The 17,382-nt window shown below is 44.1% G+C and overlaps 1 protein-coding gene across 1 annotated transcript in view; it reads left to right on the top strand.

Moving 5' to 3' along the window:
- Positions 1 to 17,382, top strand: part of ORC4 (origin recognition complex subunit 4) — a 72,639-nt gene that overhangs the window by 53,627 nt on the left and 1,630 nt on the right. The window contains exons 9-13 of the mRNA XM_083153844.1: positions 2,427 to 2,600; positions 4,309 to 4,395; positions 5,141 to 5,249; positions 12,083 to 12,178; positions 12,926 to 12,993. Of these exons, the coding sequence (XP_083009970.1) occupies positions 2,427 to 2,600; positions 4,309 to 4,395; positions 5,141 to 5,249; positions 12,083 to 12,178; positions 12,926 to 12,993 (534 nt within the window). The remainder of the gene's footprint in view (positions 1 to 2,426; positions 2,601 to 4,308; positions 4,396 to 5,140; positions 5,250 to 12,082; positions 12,179 to 12,925; positions 12,994 to 17,382) is intronic.

A 17,382-nucleotide genomic window follows, 5' to 3' on the forward strand; every position in this document is an offset into this window, starting at 1 on the left:
ATGGGGTATGCAGCATACAGTGGAGCATGGGGTATGCAGCACACAGTGGGGCAAATGTACTAAACCCCCCCCCCCCCCCTTAGTGCCTCTCAAATAACGTATTCCGCTTCTCCTGCATAACGAGGAGAAGTGGGCACCTGTTATGGGGAGATGTATTAACCCCCCCCCCCCCCAGCCAATAACGATCGGCTGAAAAATCAAGAGAATACGGGCGATTTTTACAGATAATCTGTAAAAATCGGCCGATTTTTCGGATGACCGATCGGCCCAAAAAAATCGTTCTAGAGTGTGTGGGGCCTTTAGGTCTGTATGGGAAACAGGCGGGCAGCTGACGTCAGCTGCCCGCCACCCGCGTCAGCTGCCCGCCACCCGGCGGAAATCACCATGGGAACACCCAGCGTTTTCATGTCATCGCCCATGAAACACTGGGCAGTGCTGTGTGCCAGTGGCCGGCGAGTAATCAATTAGCTGTGGCCACTCGCACCAAGCGGCAGTACATGCGCATGAGCAGTCGCTCCCCTGTGCGAACACGCAGGGGAGCGAGCAGATTAGAATAAGGTCCATAATCAGACCCCTAAATTCACTTGCAAACTAATAAAATCTCAAACCAAGAGCTATTCAGCATAACTGAGGTACAAGGTCACTGAACACATTATTTGAGCCTTTCTTTAACTTCAAATTTAACTTGCAGTATATTAACCTGGAAACCTAACACAAGATTGGCATTATGTAATGTATATACAATAATTACATATATAGTGTTCTCTAAAGTTCCAAATGAGACGGATGGGCTTTTAAGGAAGACCATCTCCCGCTTTTCAGTGGCAATAACTGATATAGTCAGATGTTCTGGTTAGCTGGACATTGTTTTGGTGTATAGATGGAGCACATAGTTAATGGCCGTAGCTATCGATTGGAAATGGACTTGCCAGTAAATGAAAATCAATACAAAGTGTGTTTACACAATAAATCCTTACTCGGCAGTGACAAGATTTGTGGCCTCTCCCTCCCACTAGATCCTTAATATGCCTGTTGTAATTCTATTTATATTCATGTTGTCGTCATACTTTATTCATTTATTCTGTTATTTAAAAGCGTTGCTGTATTTTGAAAGTGCCACCAGTGCTATTGCTCATATGTTCACTGCTTTGGGAGATCTTCTCTAAAGCTGCACATACACAGGTCTGACTTGTCTGAGGCATAAGTCCGACCTGATTTACCCTAACCTCCTCTGGCAGCTCCCCGGGAAGGCTTGCATCCGATTTGTTACTTGATGTGCCATTTTTTACAGGTGATAAATTACACTGCACAGTGATCTGCGTTCAACCCGGAACATTTGCCAGAGCCTTTACACGTATTATTAGGGATGATGTAAAAGGGGTATTACTAAATTGGGAGTTCTTTTGAATATGTGACCAGATTCTATTATCTTCTAGAAGGTATTAAATAAATAAGTAGACTCTGGTTGCTATGGGCAACATTCAATCTTCAATAGCACTCCCATCCTAGTAAATGTACCCCTGGGAATCCACGTGGGCTTCATTTAACTGGTTGATAGCTCTACATTGTCTAGATAGACAGTCAATACTTCCACCCCAAAAGGTCAACAGGTCCAAAAGGTTGACACGAAAAAGGTCAACAGGTCGAACAGGGTTGACATGAAAAAGGTCCTCACATGACAGACTCGCCCTGAGTTTTTCATGTTTCACCAGCTTGTTCTTACTTGACGACAGAGAGAGATAATATCTTACTGTCCCTAATTGGGGATCCCATGGCAACAGTTGTCGACATTGACACCATTTTCTTTTTTGTAGAATTTGCGTCAACCCTTCCATGTGTCTAACTTTTTCATGTCGACCTTTTGACCCTGTCTACCTTTCCCATGTCGACCTTCTGAACCTGTTAATCTACAGTATTGCATGTCGAACTTTTGGGGTTGACCAATTGACTTTCTAACTAGACAATGTCCAGTGGCGTAACAATACAGGGTGCAGACGGTTTGCTTGCATTTTTTTTCTCCACAGTGGCAGGCTCCGGTGGAGGCAAGCTTGCTGGCTGGCAAGAGGGAGCTGCCTACCCTTACCAGCAGCCGCGCCGCCCAGCACTGTAGAACCTCCTCGCTAGCAGCAGCAGAGCAGGTACACTTGCCTCCTCCGAATCCTGTGGCTCTCAGTGTCGGCATTGAGCCCATATCCCAGGAGCTGCTGCCTCTGCCAGAGGACACTCCGCCCTGGACCCAACAAACCGTGAAGGGAAGGCTGCTGCAATGCAATCTTTCAAGATTTTGCTATGGTGCCTACAAAGTTCTAGTTATGCCCCTGACACTGTATATCTAGAATTCGCATCCATTGCAGGATACTATTGGTCTCTTTTAGCAAATTTGACACTACTTGCGTTCCCTGGTTCAATAGAGCTCTTTATTGCAGGATGTCATGGAGCTCCTAGAGAAGAGGGTAAAGTCTCGCTTCTCCCACAGGCAGATTCATGTGTTGAACTCCTTCAGCTTCTCAGAGTACCTGCAGGCATTTAAGGACATCCTGTCACTGGCTCCTGGCTTTCCTGATTCACAATTTGCTGAGAAATGGAATACAAATATTCAGGTATTATTTAAGCTGGTCAATGACCTGTTAATATTAGACTGCAGCTGTATCAGAGTGTCTAATATACCCAGGACATAATATCAATACCTGGAGCCAAGGGGTCTGGTATGTTAGGTTGATTGTTATCATTATAATATAAGGTTGACATAAGAATGTCAACCGTCATTAATGTTGACATGGTAACTGTTGACCATGTAAAAGTAGCCAAGTAACAATACAAATTACTGCTGGAGCTTCTCTTTTGAGGGACTCCTAAATATCATACCGGGTCCTAGATTTGGCTGAATGGCTTCTGTGTTCTTCACAGAAGAAAAAGAGATCAAGAGTAGCACTAAAAAAAATACATGTCTTATACATAGGATCGATTGGAAAATATTAAATGCGTAATGAAATAAATGTATAACTATGAGCCTTTAAATTGGCATACAGGGGTACATAAAATATGTCTAATCTCCTAATGAGGAATGTGTCCTGCTTGTCCCTATAAGGCTCTGTCCTTCCTAGGATTTATAAGTTGGTAATGGCTCCTAATAGTTATTCAATCCAGTATTAGGTCGATACATCACCACTGGATTTGCAAGTCGCATGAACACGAAGATCACTGCTTTAGGGATAAGAATTGCTTCTTGTGGAAGTTGTGCAACCTCATTAGATGACGACTGTCCAAGTGGATGGTGCTCTCTGTGAGTGGAGTCCAAAAGTACCAAGTTGGAAAGAAAGGTTGAAGCTGGTTCAAGCAGGTGTCTGGCAAAAGATACTCCTCTGGATTAGCCAATTGTTTTGCTAACGCGTTTTGTTTTGTTCACCGCGGCTTTGTTTAAGGTCACACTGTTGCTTTAATATTTTTGTAGTGTTTCATAAACCTAATTTAATTGTATGAGGGACCTACCTGTTGAATACTGGGTCTACAATAGGATATTCAAACAGAAGAGTTGAACAGATAACATTGGCCTCTTGGCAGAATGGGCTTGGCTATTGAAGGCCAATAGCAGCAAGCCGTGATCTTAAAAATTCATTGTAAGATGATATTCATACAGTATATGCTTAGGAAAATCACTGTAGAAGACAAAGAGGATTATCATATCTTGATAATATTCATTGCATTTTTGGATAACATCTAAGGAAACTTATTGCGAAGTTGTCATGACTCACTGCACAGACTGCAGGGCACATTCCTGGGGGCACACCCCCCCGCCGGGTCCTATTCCTGTGTGTGTGACAGCACTGCTCACACACCCCTAGTTACATCCATGTTTGTTGGGTAGAATATTGATGGTGATTAAAAGTTCTATTATATTGTAAAATCTGTATGATTGGCGGGCTTCAGAAATCCACCGAAAATGCGAAACCAACCTCTAATAACTATATACTTGGTATTGATGTGGAGGCTTTAGATACCAGTCCCCCATGTATGGAAAAAATGGAGAACTAGGGTAAGAAAAAAAATAAGCCTTTTATTAGGAATATATGTAATTTGCATGCATCCATCTGAGTCCCTATATTGCAAATGTATGAGCTTTCTAACAATATATGACACTTACTGTGTAGCAGACAGGTGTGTTCCTAACACTAAGTTTTTCAATCTGTGACCATAGGTTTTGTACTCAGATGGACTAAGTTCAGCAAATAGTTATCATGTTGGAGGTGATTTTGCTTTATTTATAAATGTAAATTCTGTTGGTTTTCCCCATACTTTTCTTGTTTTCAGAGTCTCTTGGAAAATGAAACCGTTGAGGATGTTCTTCAGAGGCAATTTCACGCTTCAAAAGACCTGCGATCACTGCACATGCTATTGGTTAGTAGTCTCCGATTTATGCATGCTCTGTTAGTCTTATGTGCAGTTTTCAGTATCCTATGTTGGTGCTTTTTTTTTTCTTATTTGCTTCTATCACTACTGTGATAGTGGAATGAGCAGGTTCCAACACACACACTATGTCTGTGTCTTCCTGCTTGGCTTCATTATCTCTCCTAATATTATAATCTCAGATGATGGTGAGGTCATTCCTGCTTTCAACAAAATGTGCATGCTTTTTATGAAATACCCTGTGCTGGCTTGTACAATCTACTGATGGATGGGTACACCCACTCAACAATTACATACATACATACATACATACATACATACAGTCATAAGCAAACATACCCAAGAAGTAATGTACAGTATATGTGAACAATTGTTAAAGTTTTGTTGGTTCAGAAATCTGCAATCCCTGCACCAGTATGTGCCAGTTTCTACAATCCCTCATGTGTTTGCTGTACGACAAATGCATTGCAAATCATAAGAACATGGTTGGAATGACAAACGGTACCTATTGATGACACACACACACACACACACAAAGCCCAGGCTTATCAGTTTTAGGGGAAATCTGCCACATCTCCAAAATGTACTGCAGCCGCTCATCGCTAATATGTCTATGTGCCTTCATGTGATTTAAGGAACAATAATGATGTTGGGGGCACATAGTTGTCACATATGTATTTTATCTTAAGTATAGTTTAATCACGGTCCAGTATCTAACATGTGATTGGATCCTCAGCTGCTGGCTTTATGTGGCATAAACATATCTCACCCTCATCTGAATGCTGCTGACTTAGTGGAAGCCCATAGACTCCGCAGCTTGGATTCAAAAGTGAATATATTGCATGGTGAGTATGATTAGGTGGGATCATCTTCTTTGTAGAAAGCCTTGGTGGGAGGTGGCAGTTCTTTGCTCTGGACTTGAACTTTAGGAATGTTAGGGATCCACCTGATGAGGTCACCTGGCGATGGTAGGTGGGTACACATTTTTTTTCAAAAAATTATAAGAACCTCAATTTTACTCCATGTTAAATTACAGAGTTATGGAACCCATACATCAGCAATCACAATTAATGGTTTTCCAGATCCAGTGATTTTTTTGGCCAGATAAATGGTTGTTACATTCTATTTGACTTGCCCACACATTACAGATTTATTTCAGTGATCGGCAGATTTTTCCCATCTAAAGATTGCATCTTCATATCTGGAAAGTGCCCATACATCACCTCAATCGATTGTCATTTCAGATACTTCTTTTCATAATGTAAATAGAAGAAGAAGAAACGGGAACGCCCACACATATAAAAAACAACCGCAGACAATACCAGATTATTAAACATGTTTAAAATCTGATTCAGCAATGTATTGGCCATCCTGATCAATTTGGATCAATTGGATCCCCAAAAGGGGGAGCCCACACATTAAAGATTAATTGTGACAATCATCTCGAGATCTGAGGATTGTCACAATTAATTGCTGATGTATGGGGCCCATTACTTATAATTGTTGGAAATAGCAGTGCTCTGAATTCTTAAAGTGTGCACCTGCATTTTCTCTTTTATCTGTCTTGAACCATTTTAGACTGTCTGGAGTACTATGTTTCATACAAGTCTATTTAGCATGAACCTCTTCTCTCTTATCCATAGGGTACAATGGAAGCTGGTAGATTATGTTGGATATAGACTGGTAATTAGGGGAGCTGGTACTTTAAATTTTAACATGTATGGCAGGCTCCTCCACCATTATACCCCTTCCCCCCTCACCTGACCAGTTTACATCATAACATACTTTGATGATCTATAAGGCTCCATCGAAGTCACAGCTGTATCTGAGCATCAATTTAGTACCTCTCCCTTCAGACAATATTACTTTTGTGGTAGTTGCAAGGAGAGGACCATCCTTTTGGAACTAAGTGCTCATAAGATAGATGCCTCACCACAGCTGCGGTATGGTGACCAAGAACACTCAATTTCAGGGCCTTTGGTTGCTGAGGAAATATAATCTACCAATTAATTTCCTGGAACTTAGAGCGATCTTCAGAGCCTAGTGGTAGGCTTGTCATCTGCTCCACAGTCAGTCAATTCTGGTCCAGTCGGACAATGCCACTGCTGTGGCATAAATCAACAAGCAAGGAGAAACACGCAGCAGAGCGGTCATGAGGGAGGACATTACCATTTTTTACTGTGCAGAGACTTATTCTCTGGCAACAATGACTTTCTTCATCACGGGAGTTGTAAACTGGGAGGCAGAGTACCTAAGCAGAAAATACTTCATCCCTAGGTTTTTCAACACCTGGTGGATCATTGGGGCCTTTCCCAGACAGATCTCTTGGCTTCCCAGCACAACACAAAGCTTCCTCTATACTGTTCCAGGACTCTGAACCCGGGGAGATGGCGGGGGAAGGGCTGTCAGCACCTTGACCTTTACAGTAAGTGTACCTGTTCCGACATTTCCTCCCTTGCCATGTCTGCTCTAAAGAGTAAAGCGAGAGGAGGTAGCAGTCATGAGAATAGCCCTGGATTGGCCTTGCAGGGCATGGTACAGTATGAGGATCTGTTATCACTCCTGGTAGACGATCCTAGGCCTCTGCCTCGCTAACCGTATCTGCTGAAATAGGATCTGCTTCTGGCGTTTGCCTCAAGTAGGTGAGTGACTAAGTTTGGAGCTCTTGCCTGTGAGTCTCTGTACCTACATGATGACAGAGTGAACTTCGTACTCGTGCAAGGTGTTTGCCAAAGGTGGTTTCGTCTTTTCACATCAACTTGCCTATTGTTCCAGTTTTTCTGGAGAATTCTCCAGATACTAGGTCAGTGATGGCTAACCTTGACACCGCAGCTGTTGTTGAATTACACATCCCAGCATGCCCTGCTACAGTTTTACTATTTGGCGATGCTAAAACTGATGCAGGGATGCTAGGATGTGTAGTTCAACAACAACTGGAGTGTCAAGGTTAGCCATCACTGTACTAGGTCCTTGGATGTTTTGCAAGCTCTTCACATTTATGTGGATAGAACTATGAAAGACCAACTCCCTATTTGTGCATTGTGATACACAGAAACAGGGTTGGCCAGCTTCTAAACGCCCACTGGATTTATCAGGCAGCCTCTCGACCATTACCGTCTTCTGTTTTAACTAATTTCACTAATTTGGTGGGCTTTTCTAGGGCGGCAGGCCGTAGGATGTCTGCTTTGCAGCTCTGTCGTGCCACTACTTGGTCGGGTTGACATAAGTTTGTTTAATTTTATCATATTTTTTTATATTGATACTTTTGTGGCTTCTGAATCATAGTTTGTCTGAGCGGTTTTGCACGGACAATAGTACTCTCCCTCCCCGGTTGGGAGCTGTAATACATCTCCTGCGTAATCTATCAGCATCCAGTGTCCCCTATGGAAGAGAGCGAAAACAGGATTTTGTTATTTACCAATAAATCTATGTCTCTGATTCCATAGAGCACACTGGTCGCCCACCCTGCACTGTTTTCTATCCCTGCAGTTATGTTATTTTGTTTTGGGGTTACAGTTGCTTATCCTCTGTTGTATGTTTTGTTCTGTGGTTTTCTCGTTTCCTACCAGACTCTTATGCTTATCTCCTCCTCTGTAGTTGGTTTTCCCCTCTCTCCGCAGGCACAGTTTCTCAGCTGGGAGGGGTATAGAGGGGGAGGAGCCTGCCACACGTTTAAAGTGCCAACTCCCCTACCCATAATCAGCTTTTGTACCCTATGGAATTAGAGAAAGGAATTAATTGGAAAGTATTAAACTCTGATGAAATTTAAATGTGCACATTAATTCTCTACATTCAGATGACTTTCATTTATTATACTTGTATACAATTTCCGTCACCTTTTCCCAAATGCATTGCTTTAGTTTTTGACATATTTATATTATTAAAATATTATGTTTTGATTGATGACCTAATTGTGGCTGTGGCACATGTACTTCAAACTGCATGTACAGTGCAGGTAGAGAAGAAAACTGGGAGAGGGTAAGAATAACTGGACAGTGGGGCTGCTGAGGGAGCGGTGTAGCTGAGATGACACAGCAGAGGTCGGGTCCATTCATTTACTAATACAGGATTAGTATAAAAGAACATTATAAAATCAATTTATAACTTACAAATGTTCCATGTGTGAGCCTTTTATTATCTGACAGATATGCATATGATCCAATTTGTTCCAAACACACCAGAGCAAGTTCTTAGCAACAGCTACTCTGATGCGTTGCTTCAGGTCGTTTACACTTACATGAAGTGGAGGAACCACAAAAAAGTCCCATGATGAAAGTTTTATTTTAGTATATAGGGCCAGATGTATCGAGCTTCAAAATGCGATAAAATAGAGAGTGATAAACTACCAGCCAATCAACTCCTAACTGTCATGTTACAGGCTAGGTTTGAAAAATGACAGGTATGAGCTGATTGGCTGGTTGTTTATCACTCTCCACTTCACCACTTTTTGAAGGTGATACATCTGGCCCATAGAGAGTGTACAACTTTGACAAATAGTAAAAAATGAATTGTAGTAAATCAGTGTATATATACATATAAATGTAAATATTTAGTGCAAACTATTGTACAAATGGTTGAACATCAATAAAGGAAGTTTTACATTGCAACAAAGTGTCTTGAGTTGAAAATACCAAAGTGTTACCTTCTTTGACATTGTATTGTAAATATGAACATACTTTAGAAAAAGAGCTTAACAAAAAATACAGGTTTACATAAAAGTGAATTGGTTTGGAAGTCAAAATACAATTTAAAAGCCAATCAGCTGTACAACTTATTATGGGAAAACACAAATAAGAGGTGGGAAGCACAAAGGGGAAGGGACAGAGAGACGAAAGACATAGACAAGTAATATATTCAATCCTATAGCATAAAAATGAAAGCAGAAACCAGTTTATATCATGTTGTACATTAACTTTTTTTTTTTTGACCCCTCTTTCTTGGATTAACAAAAAGTAATGTGTTCAGTTTATAAAATCATTTAGTTAGAAAGTTATCCAATCGTAACAAGAAGAAACAAGTAGTAGTTTAAAAAAAAAATCTGAATCCAGTGAATTGAGTGTATTAATCTAGACTTGATATAAATAAAGTATATCCCATTTCTTATAGAATCTAGGAGCCCCCTTTTCTACATCTGGTACAATGGCTTGTCTTTAGTAGAACAGAGTATTCAACAAAGCTTTATAAAGTTCAACAATTGAGGGAGATTGTTTCTGAATTCAATAAGTAAAAATGATTTATTTTGCATTGGTAAGTATAATAGTTAAGACTGCGATTATCTGTATATTGAAAATATAAAAATAGACAAGCCAGGGGATGTTTACTCAATTTTAAAGAGAATATAGTGTTTAAGGTGCCCACACACGCACCGTTCCCGGCGGTGCGATGCTATGCGATGGGGTGCGCGCTCCCGCGGCACCTCATCGCACAGTACAAAAAGTATGTGCTGCACATACTTTTTGTAGTATCTTTTTATTGCATAGCATCACATCGCATGCACAAGGCATACGATGCGATGTTATGTGTGCTAGTTAAGCCATACCTCCCAACTTTGATGGAGGAGGAGGCGGGACAACGCTGGTGCGCGCCGGAATTTTCGGGGGCGTGGCCAAATTTTGGGGGCGTGGTCTATACTCGCGGCTCCCCACGAGGCCACGCCCCCATTTTGCCGCTATGGGGGCATGACCCAGAGGCTCTGTGAGCCTCTAGCCATGCCCCCAGCCCCCTGGCTGCGGGAATAGACGCTGTGTGCATGCGCACAGCGTTTATTCCCCGCTGCTTAGCAGCCGACAGGGGGGACTCCCAACAGCCCCCCCTCACCACTGGACACTGCCGGCCGCGGGAGGGACAGCGGGACAGGCCCTGATAATCGGGACTGTTGGGAGGTATGGTTAAGCACAGAACGCACACCGGGATCAATGCGTCTGTGGGCACCTTAAGTCTGATCCTGCCGCACTCACAAAATCTATGGTCATAAGTTGCATTGGACATTTTGCATTTAAAGCAACATCCTGTATCACAAGATACAAAGTAAGAGCGCTGTTTTGGAGAGACCTATGCTCTAGTTACAAATTTAAGGTGCGTTTTTCATATCGCAGCGGATTGTAGGTATTTCATTGTAAGAGGCAACTTACTAAACCACCCAGGCAGTGCGGGGAGGTCAGGAATATCGGGTAACCATTTTGAATAAATAATTAGAATTATGCAGTTGTTTTCTCGAGGTGACAAGAACAGAGTAAAGATTTCTCATGTAATATTCAAGGATGTTGTTAGGTTTTAATAATGATATCATCGGATCTATTACAACATTATTACACATTGCTGTCGGTAATGATTGTGCAAATACATAAAGAATTGACAATTAGATACGTAATAAGTATCAGCCAACGTAGAAAAGGGGTATATATAGCACCACTTGGGTCCAAAATGTTTCAAATTGTGGAGATGCCCTTTTTTTCAATTCAGGAAACAATGGCCCTTATTCTGGTTCTTCTCAAATGGACATAACCATGTGCACTGCAGGGAGGCAGATGTAACGTGTGCAGAGAGAGTTAGATTTGGCTGAGTTATTTTGTTTCTGTGCAGGGTAAATACTGACTGCTTTATTTTTACATCTCACTTTGAAGTAAAACCCCACCCAAATCTAACTCTCTCTTCACAAGTAATAGTGTTCATTCTAGCACCTGCTATCTTTGAAAATCCATGTAATTCCTCTTCCCTGCCTGGGGTGTCGCTGTCTGCTGTAGTGCTTCTAGCACAGTGTGGTCTGTATATCAGCACTGATATGCAAACCAGACCAGTGCTAGAAACACCACAGCAGACAGCGACACCCCAGGCAGGGAAGAGGAACTACATGGATTTTCAAAGATAGCGGGTGCTAGAATGAACACTAAGTAACATCTACCCTACCTGCAGTGCACATGGTTTTGTCCATTTGAGAAGGAATTTGCCTTTGCCAGTGAACCAAAATAAGGGCCAATATGTAATCTGGTAGGACTGCCATGCTATGGAATTCTATCCTCCTGTATCCTTTCTATTATCCCTATAGATTGTAAGCTTGCTAGCAGGGCCCTCCTACCTCTGTCAGTTTGTTTTATCACTGTTGTTTCCAATTGCGAAGCGCAATGGAATATGCTGCACTATAAAAGAAACTGTAAATAAATATGTTCTCAAGGCCAGGAGGAAATTGAGGATTAGCCCAAAACGTAGTAATAGGAGTACTGGTTTGATGTCTGTTTAGGTTTTCTGTGATGAAAGTTTTTATGACTGCAGCTGTTTGTGACATCAGTATTGAGTGAGCGGACATTGCGTCATGTAAGCAAAATGGCTGTATTTGTAAACGATCTGAAGCAACACGTCACAGCAGCTGTTGCGGTGTGACAAGAGGCTCACACATAGCACGCTCGTAACTCAGTCATACAAACTCATACTACATATTCATATGAGAATTTTGACTATATGAATTATACTTTGGTTTATATAAAACATTGAAAGTGTCTTTCTTTTATAGTAAATATGTTTATGATATATTCAGTATATTAGTCCATCATGAATACATTTATTTTGGTAACTCTCCTCTTCAGCATGTATGTGGTTGTTAAAACATAAATTCTCTCTGTATTAATATTGTAATATTATGTTAGAGGTATAGATAAAGGTGTATGATGTCTTCTGGCTCCAGGTTTGTCTGTTCTGGAAATGTGTCTGTTAATCGCCATGAAGCACTTGCAGGACACGTATAATGGGGAGCCATTCAATTTCCAAATGGTCCACAATGGTAAGATACTGTTTATATTGTACCTCATATGGTCAGTCATGGTCACTGAGCCACCTACCGTTCTCTGTATTTACTACTTGCAGACTTTGGTATATATAGTGTTGCTTGTGTTTCTCTCAAGTAAATTTAACGGTGGTGGGTTATTATTTTACAATATATTCCATCTGTGTAAACTTCCAGCATACATCATTGTTGCATACTATGGGGAGGTACAATTCTAGAACAGTCTGTGATCAACCACCTTAGCTGATCGTCCTGTACCCCTCTATAGGAACCACGAAAAATGAGCAAAGCTGTAGCAGACAGTCTAGAGAACCCCAGCTGTATTTTTCAGAGTCCGGAAAGAGTATTATGGGAGGAGTGTTAACGCCAGGGCCATCATAGGGGTGGAGTATTCCTGCCAGGGCCATCATAGGGGTGGAGTATTCCTGCCAGGGCCATCATAGGGGTGGAGTATTCCTGCCAGGGCCATCATAGGGGTGGAGTATTCCCCCCCCCCCCCCAGGGCTATCTTAGGGGTGGAGTATTTATGTCAGGGCTATCACATGGGAGGATAATTCTGAATTATTGCACGGGATGAGTATTTTACAGATAATTGTTACCATACTTGATTCAACTCTGTGGTTACTGAGCACCATAATTAAACTGAATGTAAAAACACTAATTATTATACACAATATTAATTGAACAATAGAATGTGTATAATTATATTGCGTCTGATAAACCATCTCTTGCACTTTCCTGCAGAATTTCAGAAGTTCATTCAGAGGAAAGCTCATTCTATCTATAACTTTGAAAAACCTGTGGTCCTGAAGGTGAGTCTATATTGTTTGCAGGGAACACTAATTAGTAAACTATGGAATGGAGCGCATGATAGCCTGCATTGTACAGAATATCCTGTCAGATAATGAGAAATACAGTTGTGTGTTTTCACAAGAAATACACTTGCAATAAGGGAGTCATTTTATTTCTACAGCTGATTCTTGACGCATTTAGCTGAATACAGCGCACTCTGCTGGAAATTTAGCAAATTGCATCATGTAATCTCAATCTGTATTTTTTTTTATGCTGTCCTATATGTACACCATGCAGTATCAGCATTTTTTTTTTTTTATTTTATATGAAGAATATGACTTTTACATTTATTGCTAGCACAGAACTGATGTGTTACATTTGTGCACCTGCTGTGTTTTTCAGTTGGGAATATTTTGAGATTCAGAATACACATGAAAGCTGCATTATATTGAGAGTAGGGGTCTAGCAAATTGCTGCTAAGGGGGGTATTCAATCCTTGTCGTCCTCCTGCAGCCATCACCCGACAGGGGAGATGGCTGCGGGGCCCTATTCAATGCTGTCTTCCCCGACAGCATTGAACAGGGGTTCTCCGAAGAACGAGCCCGACATTACAAGCTCCCGGGCTCGTTCTGCCGAGATAAGCCGGAAATAGGTGAGCTCCCAGCCGGAGCTCATCTATTTCCGTCCTCAACTCGCGGCCACGCCCCCTTCTCACCGCTCGGCGGCCGGGACATTGAATCCTGACCGCCGAGCTCACATCGAGCAAAGCGAGAACGGGACAGGGGAACGGCTGTCAAGCTTGCTCGACAGCCGTTCCCCTGACATTGAATACCCCCCTAAGGGAGTGGATGCACTAACGCTTCACATGTGTAGAACCTATTATACACAAGCATATCCTGCTAGGGGAAACTATAGGTAATAATTACTATCTGAATATAGTCTATATAGCAAATAATTTCATTATTACAAATATATCATATTTAAAAACAGTATATCAAGACATGTGACTATCTCCTATATATTTGGCTACATCTGTCACTCAAAGTGGGTGTCTGTGTCTATAACGCTCTGTTCCTGGACTTTCCTCTTAATGTGTGATTGCCTTCATCTGTGCTGAACACCTTTCTGAGAAATTAACCTGTTTAAAACAGGTGATGGCAATCATACATTAAGGGGAAGTCTAGAAACAGAGCATTGTGTCCCTCCTGGAGAGGGTCATGTTGGGAGGTATGTGACAGAGAACCAGCCCAGTGAGCCCACAGACACTGCCTTCCCATGTTGCCCAGCACTGCTACTCCACGGCCACCAGGTGAGCGCCCCCCTCCCGCGATTTGCGGCAAAACCTCCCCCCCCACCCCCCCCCGCGATTTGCGGCAAAAATACCCGCTCCCCCGTGACCCCCCCTACCGCGATTCGCAGCAAAAACACCCCTGCGACCCCCCCTCCCGCGATTCGCTGCAAAAAGAACCCCCCCACGACCCCTCCCGCAATTCGCGGCATAACCACCACCCCGCGACCCCCCCTCCCACGAATCGCTGTAAACCCTCCCCCCTGACCCCCCTCCCCCCCCCCCCCCCGATTCGCGGAAAAAACACCCCCCCCCCCGCTACCTCCCTCCGGCGATTCGCGGCAAAAAGGACCCCCCCGCGACCCCCCCTTGCACGATTGGCGGCACCCCCCCTGCGACCCCCCTCCCGCGATTCGCGGCACACCCCCCCCCCGCAATTCGCAGCAGCCCCAGGATTAAATGGCACATGCAAAACACTGACATGGCTATGGTCGACAATGAAAAAGGTTGACATGAGTTTTTGAAGATTTATTTTTAATTTTTTTAATTTTTTCATATTCATTGTTGTCATGTGTCGACATGGACACCAATGAAGTGGCACACTTATGTCAACATTTACATGTGTTGACCTTTCTGTGTTGATTTTTTCTTGTGGCGATTCGCGTCACACCCCCCGCAACCCCCCCTCCCGCGATTCACGGCACCTCCCGTGACCCCCCACCTCCCGCAATTCGCGGCAACATCCCACCGGAACCCCTGTGAACCCCGCCCTCCCGCGATTCGCGGCACCCACCCCCGCGACCCCCCCTCCCGCAATTCGCGGCACCCCCCCCCCCCCCCCCCCCCCGTGGCAGCTCCAGAATTAAATTGCACATGGAAAACACTGACATGGCTATGGTCGACAATGAAAAAGGTTGACATGAGTTTTTGAAGTTTTTTTGTCATTTTTTGAATATTTTCATATTCATTCTCATGTGTCGACATGGACACCAATGAAGTGCCACACTTATGTCAACATTTACATGTGTTGACCTTTCTGTGTTGATTTTTTTCTTGTGGCGATTCGCGTCACACCCCCCGCAACCCCCCCTCCGGCGATTCGCGGCACCCCGGCACCACCCCGCGCCCCCCCCCCCTCCCGCAATTCGCGGCAACCCCACACCGGAACCCCCATGAACCCCGCTCTCCCGCGATTCGCGGCATCCACCCCCCGCAACCCCCCCCTCCCGCAAATCGCGGCACCCCCCGCTATTCGCGGCAGCCCCAGGATTAAATGGCACATGCAAAACACTGGCACGGCTATGGTCGACAATGAAAAAGGTTGACATGAGTTTTTGAAGATTTATTTCATTTTTTTAATGTTTTCATATTCATTGTCATGTGTCAACATGGACACCAATGAAGTGGCACAGTTATGTCAACATTTACATGTGTTGACCTTTCTGTGTTGAGTTTCTCTTGTGGCGATTCGCGTCACACCCCCCCGCAAACCCCCCTCCCGCGATTCGCGGCACCCCCCGTGACCCCCCACCTCCCGCAATTCGCGGCAACCCCCCACCGGAACCCCTGTGAACCCCGCCCTCCCGCGATTCGCGGCACCCACCCCCGCGACCCCCCCCCCTCCCGCAATTCGCGGCACCCCCCGTGATTCGCGGCAGCTCCAGAATTAAATTGCACATGGAAAACACTGACATGGCTATGGTCGACAATGAAAAAGGTTGACATGAGTTTTTTTTTTTTCATTTTTTGAATGTTTTCATATTCATTCTCATGTGTCGACATGGACACCAATGAAGTGCCACACTTATGTCAACATTTACATGTGTTGACCTTTCTGTGTTGATTTTTTCTTGTGGCGATTCGCGTCACACCCCCCCACCCCCCCGCAACCCCCACTCCCGCGATTCACGGCACACACACACCCCCCCCGCGATTCTCGGCACCCCACCCCGTGACCCCCCCTCCCGTGATTCACGGCACATCCCCCGCGACCCCCCCTACCATGATTCGCCGCAACCCCCGCCCCCGTAACCCCCCTCCCGCGATTTGCGGCAACCCACCCCGCGACCCCCCTCCCGCGATTCTCTGCAATCCCTCCCCTCCCGCGATTCGCAGCATCCACCCCCCCTCCTGCAATTCGCGGCACCCCCCGCGACCCCCCCTCCTGCAATTTGCGGCACCCTCCGCGACCCCCCCTCCCGCGATTCGCGGACACCTAAGTTGCAATACAGGGCATCTTTCATACAATTCTAACCATATTTCTCATATACAAATGTTCACAAATTAAGGGGGCGCAGCCCCTTACGACGGTGTGAAGAGCGCCCGTAGGGCGCGATGAATCACCTAGTTGTATTTAGAATTGGCAATTGTCGAATTGCAAAAAAAAAAAAACATTCAAAACATATGTAGGATACGGACAAGTGAGTATGGAGGGATTCAGTACTGAATCCCGGCGGTCGGGATCCCGGCGTTCAGAATCCCGACAGCCGAAATGCCGACAAGGGGGGGACGTGGATCGCCCTCCCTTGCGTGCTCGGTGCGTTCTTCACGCAGCGGGCCCGGTGCCTCGCTCGGCACACTAATTTATTCTCCCTCCAGGGGTGTCGTGGACACCCACGGAGGGAGAATGTGACGGGATTTCGCCCGTCAGGATTCTGAACGCCGGGATCCCGACCGCCAGGATTTTAACTGCATCCCGTATGGAGGTCCATATAGTAGTTCTTAATTCCACTTATGTTCTCACAAATAGATTGAACAAGGTAACAGTTGATACGCCATAGCATTTTACACAGATGTTGTATTGTCAATCTGTATAGATGTGGATATTATTACACATATCTATAAGTTGCTTTCAATTATTAATAGCCAAACCGGAATAATCAGACATCTGTGTGCAGGGTCAGGGCAGCACATGTTGCATGTCAAAAGGCACCCTGTGCTGATATGTAGTACAGTACAACAATGCACTGCAGAAATTTCACTCCACTGCCATGGTATCTGTCCCAGCACTTTGGGTTATAGCCCCATACAGACTAGACAATTGCTTATTGTGTATACACAATATCGTTAAAGATGCTTACTCCCGCACTATGTTCAATGTTTCCTATATCATCAACAAGGC

Source organism: Crinia signifera, chromosome 7 (assembly GCF_055691185.1).
Source record: "Crinia signifera chromosome 7, ASM5569118v1, whole genome shotgun sequence".
NCBI classification, from domain to species: domain Eukaryota; kingdom Metazoa; phylum Chordata; class Amphibia; order Anura; family Myobatrachidae; genus Crinia; species Crinia signifera.